Source organism: Octopus bimaculoides, chromosome 4 (assembly GCF_046866305.1).
Source record: "Octopus bimaculoides isolate indiv1 chromosome 4, ASM4686630v1, whole genome shotgun sequence".
Lineage (NCBI taxonomy): Eukaryota > Metazoa > Mollusca > Cephalopoda > Octopoda > Octopodidae > Octopus > Octopus bimaculoides.
The window spans coordinates 83,505,025-83,523,858 of NC_142931.1; the positions used below are offsets into that span (position 1 = coordinate 83,505,025).

Sequence of the window (18,834 nt, forward strand, 5' to 3'; positions counted from 1 at the left end):
TGATGGTTGCAGTGTTGATGATGAAGGGTGTAGTAGGAGGCATGGAAACAGAGGTGGAGGGGCTAAAGAGGATAAGGGACGAAGAGTGGTGGTGGTGGTGGTGGTCGTCGTGATGATGATGGTGATGATGAAGATGATGATGATGATGATGATGATGATGATGATGATGATGGTAATGGTGGAAACAGAGGTGGAGAGGGGTAAAGAGGAAAAGGGACGACGAGAAGGAGAAAAGAGAGAGAGGGTGAAAGTTATGGTAGTGATGGTGGTAGTGTGAGGATGACAACTGTGATGAGTGTAGAGGTAGTGGTGGTGGTGGCTGTGGTGGTGGTGGTGGCTGTGGTGGTGGTGGTGGTGGCGGTGGTGGTGGTGGTGGTGGCTGTGGTGGTGGCTGTGGTGGTGGTGGTGGTGGCAGCGGTGGCGGTGGTGGTATTGGCAATGGGGTGGTGGTGGTAGTGGAGGCGGCGTGGCGGTGCTGGTGGCGGTGCTGGTGGCGGTGCTGGTGGCGATGATGATGGCGGTGGGTGGTGGTGGTGGTGGTGGTGATGATGATGATGATGATGGTAATAATGGTGGCGGCACTTTTCCCTTCGTGGAGTAATGGTGGTGGCGGTAGTGATCGCTGGAGCAGTGGTTGACGATGATAGCGGTGGGGATGATGGTGGTAATGTAGAGGAAAAGGAGGTGGAGGAAGAGACTGCGTAAAAGATAGATAAATAGATAAGAAGAGAGAGAGAGAGAGAGAGAGAGAGAGAGAGGGGGAGGGAGAGGAAGAAAGAGAAACAAAAGGACTGATAGTAGTTGAGTTAGAGAGGTTGGCTTTGACGATAATGTTGGTAGCAAGAGAGACAGGACGTTCCTTGACCCACAAATAAAAATAATGGTGAATTTCCTCTCGATCAATTTGAAAAAATTAAAAACATGCCGAAGCAATCATCATCATCAACATGATGATGATGATCATCATCATCACTACCACCACCACCATCATCATCATCATCATCATCATCATCATCATCACCATCATCATCATCATCATCATCACCATCATCATCATCATCGTCGTCGTCGTCGTCGTTATTGTCGTCGTTATTGTCGTCGTTATTGTCGTCATCGCCCTCCTCTTCATACTCCCCTCCTCCTCCCATCCACCTCCTCCCCTTCCTTCCACCCCCTCTTCTTCTTTTTCCTCCTCCTCCACCTTCGCCACAACCACCACCTCTTCGTCATCGACATCGCCATCGTCGTATGTTGTCATTGTCATAAATACCACCGACATTGTCAATTTCACCAGTCTCAGCTTTGTTGTTCACCGTGTTGTTGTGAGACTCCACCAGATCAGCTCTGATCAAGCTGATCTATAATCAAAGGTATTGTTGCAATAACTATTCAGCTTTGGATTTTTTTTTTTTAGACACATTCCAATATAATCAGAACAAGATTTGGCTGTAGAAGTTTCTTCGTTGACACACTGCTGTTTTATTGCAATGAATGCAGAATTATTTATCAAAGACACGTACACTTATGTGTAATACGCGTGTGTGAATGTATGGGCGTGTGTGTTCGTACCTGCGCGCGCGTGTGTGTGTGTGTGTGTGCAGGTGTGTGCGTGTGTGCGAGTGTGTGTGAATGTGCATGCATGTATGCATATATACACACATATGTACATATACATGCATATATATTTCTATATCGTCATATAATATATCATTGGTTATCCGGTCTATCATATTGAGTATGCTTCAGTTCGAGATTTATGGACAACGGTATCTATGTACGTATGTATGTATGTATGTATGTATGTATGTACATAATTATATATTATATGTTTATATATATATATATATATATATACGTACACACACAAACACACACACTCACACGCACTGTCACACACATTCATGCACAGATATCTGCTATACACCAGTATTAAATAGGACTAAATTAATAGATTAGTCTATTAATCTGTGTTATGTGTTGACTACAACAGATTAAATCGACTACCGTTTGCATTATTCACACCAAACCTAATAAAGCTTAACTCCCTTTATTTTACTGTTAGTCTTTATTTCTGCCATGGAATATGTCTGTCTGTCTGTCTGTCTGTCTGTCTGTCTGTCTGTCTGTCTGTCTGTCTGTCTGTCTGTATGTATGTAAGTATGTATGCATGTATGTATGTGTGCTGGTATGTATATACGTATGTATTTTCTGATGTAATTTCGCAAATTTCTCGGCAATAGAGAAATGTAGTATTTGTACAGGTAGTCACATGTGGATATGTAATTCCATTGCTCTTCACACACACACACACACACACACACACACACACACACACACACACACACACACACACACACTGTGAATGCACAAGCATCTTCCCTGCATATACACCTGGATTAGTAGGACTAAATAGATAGATTAGCCAATGTAATCACTAATCTGTGCAAAGTAGTCTGCATCACATTAAAGTCAACCGCTCTATCTATTATTCATTACTAACCTAACAAAGCTTAATTCCCTTTCTTTACCTCTTGCTCTTTCTGTGCCCCTTTCAGTCTGTCTGTCTGCCTGCCTGCTTATCTGTCTGTCTGTCTGTTTGACTGTATGTTTGTAATGTCTGTTCTATTTTCTGGTTTTATTGCTCAAATCCTCAGCCATGAAAAGGAGTTGGTGCTCAATTTAGTAAAACAAAAAAATGTCTTTCATTGGATTTTAGATGGCGTCAATAAGGTAGCCACGTATCTACGTACATATGTCTGTCTGTCTGTCTGTCTGTATGTATGTCTGTCTGTCTGTCTGTCTGTCTGTATGTATGTACGTATGTATGTATGTACGTATGTATGTATGTATGTATGTATGAATTTGCACACGTATGATTATGTATCCTTGCATGCATATGATCGCGTGTGTGAATCTGCACATTTTGATTTATGCATATACGCATATAGATATAATTGTATGGTTTTCGTTTTAGCTGCCGGCTTTAAGTTTCGCCTGATGGCTAATCCAACCAATCTTGTGGAAATTTAAAGCGTCATTCAAAATATTTTATAATAAATTTGACTTTATATTCTTTATTCGACCTGCCATCAGTGAATATTCTTTTGTTAGACTTAACCTTGCTTTAATATACAGCTTTAATTTAACATTTATATTTGCGTGCCTACAGATGTGTTTATGTACAAGAAGCTAAATTTCTACAATGATTTACATATTTTTGTGATTCTATTAATGACTGATAAGAATAATTTTCAATTTATCCGTGTCCCTTCTGGTTTTGTGAAGCCCAACTTCTCCAGACTGGTGCTGAGGCAATAAGTTATATAACCAAGTGTACTCCCTCCCCAAATCACAGGCATAAATCTTAAGTTATTATTTCAATTTCCTTGTATAGCGTTTTGGACACATGCTTCGTAGATAATATGCTAGTAGCATTTTCAGATAGCTGCTTATGATATGGGTAACATCTGCAGTATTAATCACAGTTGTTATATTAAAGTTTTTCACATACCTCCATATCCCTTTAGTACATCAGGTATTTTCTTATTTCCTGTTCTTGGATTGCAAAAAACATACTTCGAAGTGAGAGCTAATATAAAGTTGTTGTTTTTTTTTTAATCCATGATATTCTTCTCTGGTTATTTATGTTATTATCATTCTGAAGATTTCTAATTATAGTCATACATGATTTTCCGCTGATAAACAGAAAGCCTTTCATTTGATGTTTTGCTGCTGCAGAAGTGAGCAAATTTCTTGGCTGTGCATCTTTGGTAATTAATCAAGGAATAGTTTCCGGGAATTTCTTTCAAACTCATATGAAACTATTTGTATTATCTTATACAGACATGATTCATATATGTACTTTGACACTTGACGGTCAGTTAACACACGCTGTCGAAGAGTTATGATACAGCATTCAAAGACTGTTGGATTTATAGGTGGAAATGCAGATTTATAATCTGGGAAGAGCAGTTGTAAGTTTCCAAGCACTTGATCATAAATATTTCTTTATTACAGATGTTTAATGATATGCTTATATCTGCTGGACATTTGAACCCTACAACTGCCTATGATTTATGATTTCGATCTAAAACGGCAATATCAGTCTCGTATTTGCATTTGGCAGAAGTTCTAATGGGAATGTTTCACCGATATTTCTTGAGTTGTAACATGCGAATGTAGTAAACACTAGATAAAAATCTTTGGTAGGGATATCGTTTTATCGCTGTAGAAAGTATTTTACCAACAGCATCATGCCATGGAAAAAGGTAACATCTTTTTGAAAATTTAGAGTAGTTGTTAATCAAGTGTAACACTTTTGTTATCAAGGGCTTGCGAAAAATTCGGAAGATTTCCCTTAACATTTACTTTAATTTTGTTTCCGAAAATTGGAAGGTTAATGTCGAATCCATTTTGATAATTGAGAATTCCGAGTCCAAATCTTGGTAAAGTCAATGTATAACATTATCGATATTTTACTTATATTTTGTGAGTATAGGAATTTCATTGTGTTTTTTGTTAAACACGTGTTTTGTAGCTATCTCTTCCTCTTGGATTACGAACACACAGTTTTTGAAATACAAGATGCTGTAATGATCTCCTGTGCAATAATGTCTAGACTCCTTGTCAAAGCATTCTTCTAAAGTTTCGCGAAACATAATGGAACATTATTATTATTATTATTATTATTATTATTATTATTATTATTATTATGATAATCTTCATCCCCTTTTTTAAACTGATGAATACTATATATATGCATAATATGTTTAATTGTATACCATGTATATAATTCGTCTGCCTTTACGTTCTGAGTTCAAATTCCTCCGAGGCCTACCTTGCCTTTCAACCTTTCGGGGTCGATAAAATAAGTACCAGTAGAGCACTGGAGCCAATGTTGTTTCCCATTCTTCTCCTTCAAAATTTCATGTCTTGTGCCTTTAGTATAAAGGATTATTATCTTTTTTTTTTTTGTAACAGGTTATGTAGAATGTTTCTCCTGGTCATTGCTGAGTTACATATGTCCAGTAGTCCTGGAGTCGTATGACAAATATTCAAGTATTAAATAGTTTGTTCTTGGGCAAGTTCACTCCCCATCTGTATGACGTTGCTCTCGTCACTTTTGAGAACTTGGTGGAAGTATATATTTTGCTGATGTCATTTAGCAAATGAAGGCGAAGTGATATCACACGTCTTTCAAAGCCTGTCTAAATTGTTCTCGAGTATTAAAACCACTTCCCATCTGAGATGGAGCCTTTAATATCATTATTTTTGTTGAAGCTTTCAGTTGATATAAAGAATTGTGTAGGTTTTGCTATTAAAGGGATTGGATTACTCTATAGTCCAGTCAAGTATCTTAATGCTAATAAGGGTAGTGGTATTAAAAATACATTGTGAGATATTATCTTGTTGCAAGATGAGAGCTCCGACTGATATATATGTTTTTGAACCATAGTGTATTATCTTCAGTTGTTCTTTGTTCAGACCAACAGTATATTTTCCAGAATTCTCTGGTAGCTCACATTGTGTTAAAGTGGAGCGGGAGAGAGAGAAAGAAAGAAAAGTAACAGAAAGAGGTACCAGAAAGAGTAACAGAGTGAGTGAGAGAAAGAGAGAGAGAAAGAGAGAAGGGGGATGGAGAGAGGGGAGAATGGTAAGAAATTACTTACGATCAGCTATCTTGTATTAAAATTTTGTTTGGTTAAATTCCAGCCTTATATCATTTGAAAATGCTATTAAATCCAACTGTTTCACGCCATAATTAACATAGTAAATTCAGAATTTCAGATCGCAAAAAAAAAAAAAAAAAGACATTGAGTAATCTGGTGTTTCATGTATTGTAAGACCTGGCCTTATACGGAAGAAATGAGAATAGGTTTGATTTTAAAATAGTCATAAGCACAAACAGTGAATCATTGGAATATTAATTTCACAAAAGTCGTAGCGCCAGAAACAATAGTCGCGCGTTCATTTACAAGGAGACAGATGGTTGCCATGTCTTTGGAAGTATTTCAATGTCAGCAACCGAGTTAGAAAGTACTCTTACCAAATACAATAACTCAAGAAATTAATGTGTGAGAACTCGTCAGGCACCTTCAGACTTAGACGCTATGCTGTCAATGTTCTTTTTGCATTAAAAAAAAAAAATTCAGACAACACGTATTTATTACTAAAAAGTTGTTCGACAGATTCTCGCACAACCTTTTGCCATCTGTCAACTCATCAGTTATTGTCTTGCTAGATGGTCTCAATGGTCTCAGAAGAATCGGTTTAAATACCTTTATCTAAAGCTTAGTATATAATGTTTAAGTAACCAAGTAGGCATCTATTTAAGTGGAGATAACATATTTAATGCAGTCAACCAAATAAATGCTTAATGAATCGAAATTACTCTCGCAGCAGTGAAAAGGGAAAAAAAATCAGCTTAAATGATTAATTCTAATGAAAAATAAAAAATAAAACTCCGAAACGTATGTGTGTGTGTGTGTGCGCGCGCGTATGTATGTATGTATGTATATAAGTATATGTTTGTATGGATGTACGTATATATATATATATATATATACACATGCATACATATATATACATATATATACATACATACACACACACACACACACACACACACACATATATACGCGCGCGCGTGTGTATATATATATATATATATATATATATATATATATATATATAATTTATGGGTGTATGTATGTACTTATGTATGTATTCATGTATGTATGTATGTATGTATGTATGTATGTATGTATGTATGTATATGTTTGAAATGAATGGGGAGGCATGAGGTGAAGGATTCGATTGATCTTAAGCAACAAAATAAGTTCGTACTACAAGTCAGTTTATTATGTCTATTTCACCTTCTATTGTCATATTCCCCCTCTCTCTTCTCTCTATTTCTATTTTCCTGTCTTCTCTCTCTTTCTCTCTCTCTACCTATTTCTTGCACATTGCCCCCCCCCCCCACACACACACATGCGGCGTGCTCACGTATATGAACATACGAGGGGCGCTGAAAAGTTCCTGCCTTTGGGAAAAAGAAGATACAAGAAGATCAGTTAATTATGATTTTATTCAACATATTCCCCTCTCAGATTCACACACTTATGGCAGCGGTCCTTCAGTTTTTCTAAGCCCTGTAAAAGAACTCCGAAGGTTTGACCTCCAGCCAGGCCTTTCGCGACACCCTTAATGCCAGGAACTTTTCAGCACCCCTCGTACTGAGTCATATACATACAGACACATCCACATTTATTCCTCTACGTATGCATTGTTATTATCAGAAAAAAACTTAGTGCTGAAGACGAGATCTTCAAATTTTCTTGTGCTACATCTGAAGCAAATAAATTTTCTGAATTTCCCCACTCACTTCTCATGCTGAACTTGGGGGAAAAAAAGCGAAGAAAGACGTTTTTCATTTTCTTCCGCCAGAATACGAAGGAAACTTTGCAAATGTGATGTGTCAACCATCTGATGATCGATATAGATAGACTAAAATATAATCAATCGGAAAAACTCTGTTAGCTCTTGGTCGCATGACATGTCGTCTGCTTTCTTTCTCACTTTTACCCTCACTCTCTCTTTCAACCTTTCTATTGTTCACGTGATATATCATCATCATCATCATCACTTCTTCTTCTTCTTCTTCTTCTTTTGATCATGTACATTGCGTCGTCGCTTCAGTGTATCAATGTTTCTGTCCTCCTCCTCCTCCTTTCTCTCTCTTTTCGTTTCTTCTTCCTTCAAATGTTCCATTGGTACCACCATCTCTTTGTTTTTGTTATTTGTTCTCTTCACTCCGTCCGTCTTGCTGTACCTCTTCCCCTCACTATCTCTTACATCTTACCCCTCCTCTTTTCGATTCCTGAACACACACACACACACACACACGCACACACGCACACACACACGCACACACACACACACATTCATTCATTCACACATAAGCTCATGTATAAGTGCAAGTGCACGACTACACACACACAAACAAACATTCATCCATTCATTCATACATATGCTGATGTACAAGTGCACGGCTGCACACACACACACACACACACAGATTTTTATATTTCGCAAATATTATAAAAGACATGAAATTAGTGTCTTACTTAAGTGCATATTAAGTGATAGTATGTACTTAGAAATATGTGTGACAATTGTCAATTGTATTAAATTTACACAGCAACTTCAAAACCAAGCAGCTTAAAACTATTCTTTATATTTTAATTCTATACGGATCGAAGTATCTTGCCTCGCCGACGGCTTTGCTTCTCCAGCGATTCAAGATATCTCTATCTATATGAAATACAAACCGAGAGAAAAGTACGTAAATTACTTGGTTAAGCAACTGTGTATATTCATGAAAATTGTCTGATATGCTTTATGTGTGAATACATATTTCACTTGAAATGCACTTTAATGACGCACTGTGGGTCTGGGTCGGGCCAATTCACAAGACGGAATTCGCCGATTGGGAAGGTGTTCACCACCGTACATATGTCACTATCCGACACGACCTCCGCAGTCACCTGCGGAGGCCAGTCCGGATCCTTAGTACAGGTGAGGATTCCCTCCCTCCGACCCTTCCTAGTACACTTTTTCACGAATTTATGTAAGGCCCCTCCCTTGCGGAATAAGATTAGCCATTCCTGCTCCTCACAGGGCGAGCCCACAGCTTCTACTATCGGCGGCACAATTCCCGCCGACAAGCTCTCCTCCGTTGGTTGCACAATTCCCATCAACAGGGCGTCGGGACACGCCGGCGGTGCACTATCGAGCGCCGGCCGTACCCCGTAATTTTTTTCTTTTTCTTTGGGGCCACTGGAGTAGGGCACACTTCCACCTTTGCTGGAAGGTCCTCCTCCTCCCCCGCGATTTTCGGTGGGCAACCATTGTTGCCCACCGTCTTCCTTTTCTTTCCTTTCTTCGAGGAGGTGGAAACCTCCTCGACTTCCTCCGTCTCTCCCTCCACTGGGGGAGCGGGGGAAACTACATTCAATAACTGTTCCAGGACCTTACTCTGGTCCTGGGGACAGTCTTTCTTGATGTAACCGGGCTTCAGACACAGGTGACACTTGGGGGGACGTCCCTCAAGGATCACCGGATATCTGTGCCCAGCCATCCTCAAAAAATCTGGAAATACCAGATCTTTGGCTGATTGGGTCCACATGGTCAAAACAGTCTTTGACCCAACCCAATCAGCCGATGGAAATATTTTCACATTAAGGAGCTTGGCTCCGCTTCCACCCAGCCCCTGGCGGATTGTGTCCTCAATCCACTCAGGCTCAATACCGGGTGGCAGCCCACACATCCAAGCTCTAGTTAATTTCTTCCCACAATATGTGGGAAGAAACAAAATGTTCTGCCTTTCTAAGGGCTGGCTCGCAAAATTGCGAGCCACCTCAGGGGTGTCAAATAGCAACCAAACCGTTGTATACTTGACACCCCTGGTTATGAACTTGATAGTGACCAGATGCTCCGCCAGCTCACTCTCTATCTCGACCTTGGGAAAGACCGTAATGGTGTCGAGTGCCTTTGAGTAGGTTCTGAGCACCACCGTTCTTTCCCTAAAATCCTTTAACCACTGCTTGGGTGGGACAATTTCCCACTCCAAGACATGGTTCTTCTTTTCAATTTCTGCTATGTCCGAAAAGTTCAATACAATATTTCAACACAATACTCTCAAAAATGTAAGTTAGAAAAAAACAGGATGAAAGAGAAGAAAAAATAAATTCCAAAGAGAGAGAAAGAAGAACCAAAATTAGAAGAAAAGAAAAAATAAGAAAGGAAAAAAAAAAGAAACAAATAACAATGTTCAGACAGGGAATCCTAGGTTCTGCAAAAAAGTTCTCTTCACCAGGTAATCCAGCAGTCAGACTTCTCTTCTTGGCGTAAGGTAAATCCACGAGAAATATCACGCTTACAAAAATGTTAAGATTCTGGCGAAAAGAAACGCCACACAAAATTTAACAAAAGTTCAAAAAAAATTTTCAGTCTGTCGTTGCGGCGGCATGCCCACCAACAACGACGAACGAGAAACACAATTTTTGCTCGCTAAGCACCTCGGTCGACTCTCACAGTTCAATTTTTGGACGGCATTAACACACGTCCACACCTGTTCATCAGCAAGTAACTACTGCAACGTGCAAGACCGGAAGCAGGCTACTTGTTTAACTGGATCACAGCTAGTTGTTTAACTGACTGCATACATGCCATAAACGTAAAAGTTGATTAGTTGCCAAACAACGACATACTTATGTAGCAACTTAAAAGAATTACAAATGGTCTCTCTTCCTTGTTATTTTAGATTTTAAACACATTTAAAGGGAAGTTTGAGCTGTACATTACTTGGATAATCTCATATGATTGAAAATGTTGAACTCAATATATTATGTATGCGAGACGCTACTGCATTTGTATTTAATATACACACACACTATATATTACATTAAAAATATGGTCTTAAAAATTTAACATGTTCGAATTTACAGGCACGCATTAAGAGTAAATATGTAAGTCATTGTTTCGAAACCTACTGTTCACCGTGCATATGACAATTTATTATCCGTAGATAGATATCGACATGGATCAGCGAACAAACTATTCACTGAAATTATAAGCATGAACCACGGCTTTTGTTCGATTTAGTGACCTGAAGGTGCTTCAGTTTGAAAAGACACATGTTGAAATACCGGTGTCTCAGAATATCTTGTACTAACGAATCGAGCATGTTATGAATACATATTCATCGTAAAAGAGAAGCTGTACTCCTATGACGAACACAACAGCGGTTAGCATCCTCACATTCGTATCTGCTGGAACGTATTAAAAATAAATACGCAAGTCATCGTTAACATTTTATTTTTCAAGTAAAGCTAGTTTTATATGGTTCCTTTTCAGTTCGAACACAGCGAATGATAAGGGTTCATAAATCCAATTGCGCTTGATGACGGCTAGAGACTAAATGTGGTGTTTTATAACAAAAACAACAGAAACCACATCATCATCATCATCATCATCATCATCATCATCATCATCAACAACAACAATAACAGCGATATACACGAAAACAAACGAGCAACACAGGAAACTCTCAGAAAGTACGAAGCTATTAGTGAGGAAGATGTTTTAAGTTTCTTCCCCCAAGTAGTTTAATTATAATTCCATCGCAGAAGTTTAGAAAGGAAAATATAGAAAACTGATAAGAAGAGCAAAGGAAAAGAGCAGTTGAAATGTATTTCAAGTGAATAATAATACTTACTGTTGTAGTCTGGTTATCATGTTTATGGCTGTTCCTTAACTTCACCATTATGGTATTGTCTGCAAGACATTAGAACAAATCGATATAAATTAAACTGCAATAAATTCTGTATATGTATATATATATATATATACATATGCGCGCGCCCACTAACGCGTATGTGTTTGTGTATGCGCGTAGTGAATGCGTGTATATGTGTGTGTATGAATGTGTGGTTTTATAAGTTACTCCGGTCAGGAGAGGTCATCCTCGTGACCGTCGTCGGCTTTTCTATCCAGCTTGCACATTGGTAGGTGAAATCATAGGTTCAGTTTGGATGTTTGCTGTAGAGTAAACTCCACTAAAGGCACTCAAGGATCAGATTTTGATATTAAAGCCAGTCGCTTGTTGGGCTTAAAACTGTCTGCGTGTGTTTCTGTGTGTATGTGTATGACTCTGTGTGTATGAGTGTGCAGGCGCGCATGCATGTTTGTTTTTGAATGTGTGTCTTTGTGCATCGGTGTTCTAAAAGATTTTGCGTTGGTTTTAGTGACGAGTAATTTCAGTTGTTCGATCGACCAAATATTTAAAAAAAAAAACCGCAGCGCAATCAGGAAGTATCAAGTTCGATCCCGTTCTGGAAAATTTGGAGAATGGAACTGTAAAATTGCTACAATGAATATTCAGATTAAAATGAGCAACAACAACACTAATAATAATAATAATAATAATAATCGTTTCTACTTTAGGCACAAGGCTCGACATTTTGCTGGAGGGGGCCAGTCGATTAAATCGACCTCAGTGTGAAACTGGTACTTAATTTATCGACCCCAGAAGGATGAATGGCAAAGTCGACCTCGGGGGAATTTGAACTCAGAACATAACGACAGACGAAATACCGCTAAGCATTTCGCCCGGTATGCTAACGTTTCCGCCAACAATAATAATAATAATAATAATAATAAGCAGAAGTAGTGAGGGAGCATCATAGCGATGTGTTGAGAAGAAATCTTTGGGGTTTGGATAATTCACCTCTGGAAGCATGGGTGTTTTATTCAGCATCCTTAAACAACCCTTCTTCAGGGACCTTTTGAGCGGTATGGGCTACTCAACCTGAAGAAAATTCTAACTGGGCCCCACCTGCAAGGTCATGCGCTGTAATCTTGATATGAGATCATCTTGTCGTGCACATATGGTTGTGATGCATGTGCCTGGTGTACCGTTATCAGACGGGTATACTGGGCTTCGTATATTTTACCCCAGTGTCACTTTGGTGGCATGTACAGCTCTCTCACTCAATAATAATAATAATAATAATGATGATGATGATACCGCCGCGAATACCAAACAGCGAGCTGTCAGGAAGATAGATCAAATCACAAAGCAGGAATTAAGAATCCGCCGAAAAAAAAAAAAAAAAAAAAATTGAAGAAGACTATGTCTTAATGTAAGCCATCTCAGGAAACTGAAAGATTTTTCTCATATGGAGTATATATATATAAAATAGCTTCCCCTTAGACAGCATCATGTGCGTAAAAATGTAATCACTGCAATATTTCTATCCGAAAACAGCAAACCTGTGAGTAAAATTTAAAAATTTTGATTGCATTACATCCATATTTATACAAGACCCCTTTCTATATGCACATTGCTGTTTTCTTCTCGATCGCTCGCTGATGCATCAATAATTATTGTTTTTGGCAAGTGGACCAGTGAAGAAAACAGGATAGTGATGTAGTGCTACTTAGAAAGTGAACCTAAAAGAAAGGGCTATAGAAAACGGATGTTAACACTTTGGGTAGAGAAGGGTATGTTTAAAGTGACTGAGCAGAGATTAATAGATCAAGCTAATGTTATTAGGAGAAGAAATTGGATGATAGAATTGGAGGTAGAATAGATCACAAGAGAACTGGAAAAGAAAGACCAGGCAGTAGAAAAAACAACGCTTACGACGTTGAGGGTTCCAGTTGATCCGATCAACGGAACAGCTTGCTCGTGAAATTAACGTGCAAGTGGCTGAGCACTCCACAGACACGTGTACTCTTAACGTAGTTCTCGGGGATATTCAGCATGACACAGTGTGACAAGGCTGACCCTTTGAATTACAGGCACAACAGAAACAGGAAGTAAGAGTGAGAGAAAATTGTGGTGGAAGAGTACAGCAGGGTTCGCCACCATCCCTTGCCGCAGCCTTGTGGAGCTTTAGGTGTTTTCGCTCAATAAACACTCACAACGCTCGGTCTGGGAATCGAAACCGCGATCCTATGACCGCGAGTCCGCTGCCCTAACCACTAGGCCATTGCGTCTCCACCAATAATTATAACTACGAAAGAAACATCAGCCCATGTCCATGGGCGGTGTTCAGTTAAAAAAGTAAACGCTGTAAAAATGAACCCATAACAAAACTAACTAAAAGAGAAAGAACGGTGGACAGATAACCATAAATACTATGAAATAGTTGATTTATGATTCACACACACTACTATTCAGTACTCCTCCTCCAAAAACTTACAGGAATAAACTCATTCCGTAAATACCCAACAAAATGAACAAAGCTCTCAACATGTGCCATAGAAGGCCGATGCCCGACAGAAGAACACAACCCGCGCTACACAAACAACACAAAATACAAAAACTAATACAACAGAAGACTCAAGCCAAACTCCATAACAAACATACTGATACCCGAACCCACCCCGCCCAGATGTCGAAAAATAATGATGGAGATGACGTTGGCGGCGAACGTTACCTTACCTCAAATTATGAGAGACATGAGAGACAAGTGGACCAGTGAAGAAAACAGGATAGTGATGTAGTGCTACTTAGAAAGTGAACCTAAAAGAAAGGGCTATAGAAAACGGATGTTAACACTTTGGGTAGAGAAGGGTATGTTTAAAGTGACTGAGCAGAGATTAATAGATCAAGCTAATGTTATTAGGAGAAGAAATTGGATGATAGAATTGGAGGTAGAATAGATCACAAGAGAACTGGAAAAGAAAGACCAGGCAGTAGGAAAAACAAATGACAACATAAGAGATACAGCTCAAACCAAAGAAGAATCTAAATGAACAAATAATAATAGAACTACCAATAAGGAAGAGACAACTGGCTCCAGCGACTTAGGTGATGAAGATCAGAAGATTTTAGTTGAGTTGCAGGAAGTAATGAGTAAAGAAGTAAGAAAAAAGATTGCCAGCATTAAAAGGTACCAACAGAAGGTAGCTGTTAGATATGACTAGGAAAGTAGATTCTGTTATCAGAAGGATAGATACTAAAAATATAAGAGACACTAACTTATTGATCCTTGTAGGAGGGGCAGTAGTCACTAGAAAATTAGATATCTCACTGGGAAAGATTAAAAAAGCAAATGTGTAAAAGGAGACTACAAAATAAAGTGAAGACTTTAAGACAAGATTTGAGAAGAATAAAAAGCCTGGAAACAGTACAAGTTAGGAAACACAAGATGCAAATCTTCCCTTGAGAAAAAAAATTTAGTCAAAGAGAAAAGATTCGGGCCAGTAATAGAAAAGTTGAAAGAGCGTATCATAGCAGTAGCAGGCAAGCTCCCCAGTGTTATTAGGGGCAGCTAGGATACTTTGGAGTGTTCTTGGCATCTAAGGTTACTTTTTATAGCCCGATTTTCTCTGTTCTAAAGGTCTAATCCGTTGTGTGTATATGAAAATAATAATAATAATAATAATAATAATAATAATAATAATAATAATAATAATAATAATAATAATAATAATAATAATAATACTTTCTTTTATTGAGACCACAAGGGCCAATAATAATAATGATAATAATAACAAATATATATAAGGAAAAAGCGAAGTTGCTTACTGACATAACGATTATAGATAAGGAAAAAGCGAAGTTGCTTACTCATCGATCTATCATGCCAGTTTGATTTCAGGATCGTAAAGAAAAAAGAAGCCCTTTGCATACATTTTTGAATGCATGCCAGGCCGCTAGCTCAGTTTCATCCATTGAAGCCTCGATGTCCTCATCAGCTATAAGTTGACGAATCTGAGGGCCTACGAATAAGCCCTCTTTAATCTTGGCATCACTTATTTTAGGGAAGCTCGCCTTGAGCTACTGGAAATATGGCTTGTTATGTTGCAGTGCTTTGATAAATTGCTTCATTAGGCCTAGTTTTGTATGCAGTGGTGGCAAAATGATTTTCTCCTCCTTAACTAGTAGCTCATGGTTTACATTGTGGCATCCAGGTGTCATAATTTCCCGATGTGGCCATTCTGAGCGTACATAATGTTCTGATCTCGACCTACTGTTCCACTTGCAAAGGAAGCACATAAACTTGATGTATCCAGTTTGTAGCCCTTTAAGTCCACGCAAATTAACCATTCATGCTCCTTGTAACTTATGTGGTCTAGAATAAAAGCGAGGTTCTTATATGTATCTCTTAAAATAACTGAGTAAGCAATTGGAACTGAAGGCATGATGCTCCCAATGTGCAACAGAACCGCTTTTATTCTGTAAAGGGATGCATGTATGAATAACCTCCACTCATTTGGTTCATAGGTCAGCTCAAGGGCATTGAATAGGTCTCTGAAATCATTACAATAAGTCAAGTTGTTTATCAAAATGATGAATTGCTGTAGATTTGCAGAATACTTCCTAAATACTGTAATTCGAGCATCTTTATCCAACAGGTTCCATTGTTGCAGACGCGACGTCAGGACTTTACTCTATTGCTTAGTATGTGTTAGATCACGAACTAGATCATTGAGTTCAAATTGGGTGATGAGGTGTGGTTTCTTGTCAGATTTACCACAGATTTGGACCCATACAACTATAAAAGTATTGAGTAACTTTTATAATTTTCAGAGGTTAGGTTGACAAATACATTAGGAACACTCCATTAAAATTATATCAAAATCTGTTCATAACTTTTAGAGTTGTCAGTTTCGGCCCAATTCTGTTTGCACTCAATTCCTACGGAACCATCAGTTTATTTAACGTAAGAGAGTAATTAACGAGATAATGAAGGGTCACAGAAAGAAATGGATGTTATATTCATGATCTACACACAAAATACCCACAATATGCAAAGATATAGACGAATGGCTGAAGGAGATTGAAATACAATGCCCGGTAGAGCTCCTACAGAAAGTTTGTCTCCTGAAAGATTGCTGAAAACTTGTGGAGATCTAAGGTTACAGGTAGTAACTCGCTACCTACATAAATCCTACCGGCAATAAGACCAAACCTGAACCAAACCAAATAATAATAAACTTTGTAATATAGGCAGAAAGGTTGAAAGTTTGAGGTAGGGGACTAATTGATTACATCGATTCCAGTACTCAGCTGATACTTATTTCATCGACCCCGAAAGGATGAAAAAGCGGAGTCGAGCTCGGTAGAATTTGGATTAAGAATGTAACGCCGGAAGAAATGCCGCACGGCATTCTGTTCGTTGTGCTAACGATTCTGCTAACTCGCCGTCTTAACAACAAGAACGACGACGACGACGACGACGACGACGATAAGAACAATAAATATATAAATGATTGTATGTGATTGAATTTTATCTATGCGATTATGGTGGCAGTGGCGTTAAGGAGTAAATGACATTAAGTGAAGGTCAACCATATTCATAATACGAAAAGAGCAAAAGAGAAAGAAAGAAAAGACACCAAAACTAGAAAGGGAAGGAAAGTAAAAGAGTAAAAATGAGAGAAAGGAAGGAGCAGTACAGCGTTAAGTCTTAACTTTCTCAACATATTATAGTGTTCAGTTGGCTCAGAGTAAAAACATATAGACTACATTTTGTAATGCACGTAATACTGCACAATAGGATGAAAAGAGGAAAGAAGAAGGAGAGGAAAAGCAGAAAGAACAAAAAGTAAAGATCATACAAAAAAAAAAAAGAAGAAAATGAACTCATAAATGATAGAAAGAGATTAAATCAGTAAAAGAGAAAGGAAAGGAAGTAAAGAAATGCGGAAAGGTAAGAAAGAGAATGAAAATAAAGTAATTGAAAAAAAATAATATAGAAAATATCATTAAAATTTAACTTTCTGAAAATCTTATGGCGGAATTTAAATCTTATGGCGGAATTTAAAATCGTGCACTGTGCAAACAAGTACAAAGTAATGCCGATCTTGTATTCAAACAATTTTTGGATCGGAATGTTAATATTTTTCTACTAAACGAAGGTGACAACTAAATACATTTCTGCTCTCCCTTATTTCAATTTCGCTTGAATTCACTAAGACTCATAGACATTAAAAAGAAATTCTTTTAAAAGTGCCATAATTTTGCAAAAATCTTGCCAGTTATTTCCACTCTGTTAATGTCAGTCGTTAGTATAATAATAATAATAATAATAATAATTCTACTATCACACATATTTATAATTGTATGATCTCTACTAGTTGCCATTCAGAGGGGTCTCTCTCATCAGTTCTTTAGCATATTGGCTCAAGATAAAGCTGAAGGAATGCTTCTAAACAAAAATTTTATGTTAGAGCAACAATGAAATAATTCAAGAAAAGATTACTCGCTTAGACGCTCGCCTTTCTAGATATATTTGGAGACTAAGACAAATGGTTGATGATACTTTTAAATAATTTTATTCCACTCTTGCTCCAAAGTCAATTACAAGCTTGATAATAACGAAAATAAACACGCACGAATTCAATTATATCGTATTATACCCTCCTATAAGGAGGACAACTAACTCTTCAGTATAATTTTTGAAGTAGTCAAGTTTGTATATTAAGGTGTGGTCTGTACTTTTGTATGAACAGGTTTTCCTTGTTTAAGCTTTCTTGTAAGGAGATTGAATCTTTGCACTGGTATAATAGAAAGATATGGAAATTCGGCGTTTTATTTCTTGCGCATCTGTCGATATGTTCGCTCAGGGCTCTCTTTTTGTGTTGAGGAAAACGAATCTGTTCTTTGTGCAGGGTGGCTCTGCGTCTCAAAGTGAGGCTCGTTTGGCCCATATAATTGTGGCCACACCCTGAGCAGGTTAGGACATGAAACTATGTGAAACGAAGGCATTTCTCTTCCATTTTTTATATATGTTTTCCACATATTTTCAACTCTTAATTTTGCCACGTGGTGTATTCTGAATCTCCAGTATTTTTGCTTCTTTTATATATTTTAATATTTAAAAAAAAATATATGTATATGTGTGTGTATGTATGTATGTATGTATGTATGTATGTATGTACATTCTTATATTTACATATATTTACATGTATGTATTCTTTTATTCTTTTATTCTTTTACTTGTTTCAGTCATGCTGGAGCACCGCGTTTAGTCGAGCAAATCGCCTCCAGGACTTATTCTTTGTAAGCCTAGTACTTATTCTATCGGTCTCTTTTGGCGAACCGCTATGTTACGGGGACGTAAACACACCAGCATCGGTTGTCAAGCGATGTTGCGGAGGACAAACACAAATGCATATCTCCTGTAGACGTGTTCACTGGAGATACAGATTCGAGTTCAACGAGCAGCCTTTGACTTTCTTTTTTTTATCGAAGAAGGATTTTTTAACACACTATTTACATGCTATTACTTATAGCTTTACGTGTGCTTCGAGATG

The 18,834-nt window shown here is 38.0% G+C and overlaps 2 protein-coding genes across 5 annotated transcripts in view; both read right to left on the reverse strand.

Annotated features, from left to right (window-relative positions):
- The window catches only part of LOC106875132 (beta-1,3-galactosyltransferase 5), a 113,204-nt gene that overhangs the window by 25,668 nt on the left and 68,702 nt on the right, over positions 1-18,834 (reverse strand). For 3 of the 4 annotated variants that reach the window (XM_014923121.3, XM_014923122.3, XM_089350885.1), the window contains exon 2: positions 11,279-11,337. The gene's annotated coding sequence lies outside the window, so the exon portion shown is untranslated. Of the gene's footprint in view, positions 1-11,278; positions 11,338-18,709 lie in introns of those variants that run through there. The other variant, XR_016241562.1, reaches the window with a different exon arrangement.
- LOC149136120 (uncharacterized) lies at positions 7,740-9,682 on the reverse strand (the record flags this gene model as incomplete). Its single annotated transcript, XM_089350081.1, has 1 exon — positions 7,740-9,682. A coding segment is annotated over one exon (927 nt), but the record flags the coding sequence as incomplete, so codon positions are not given.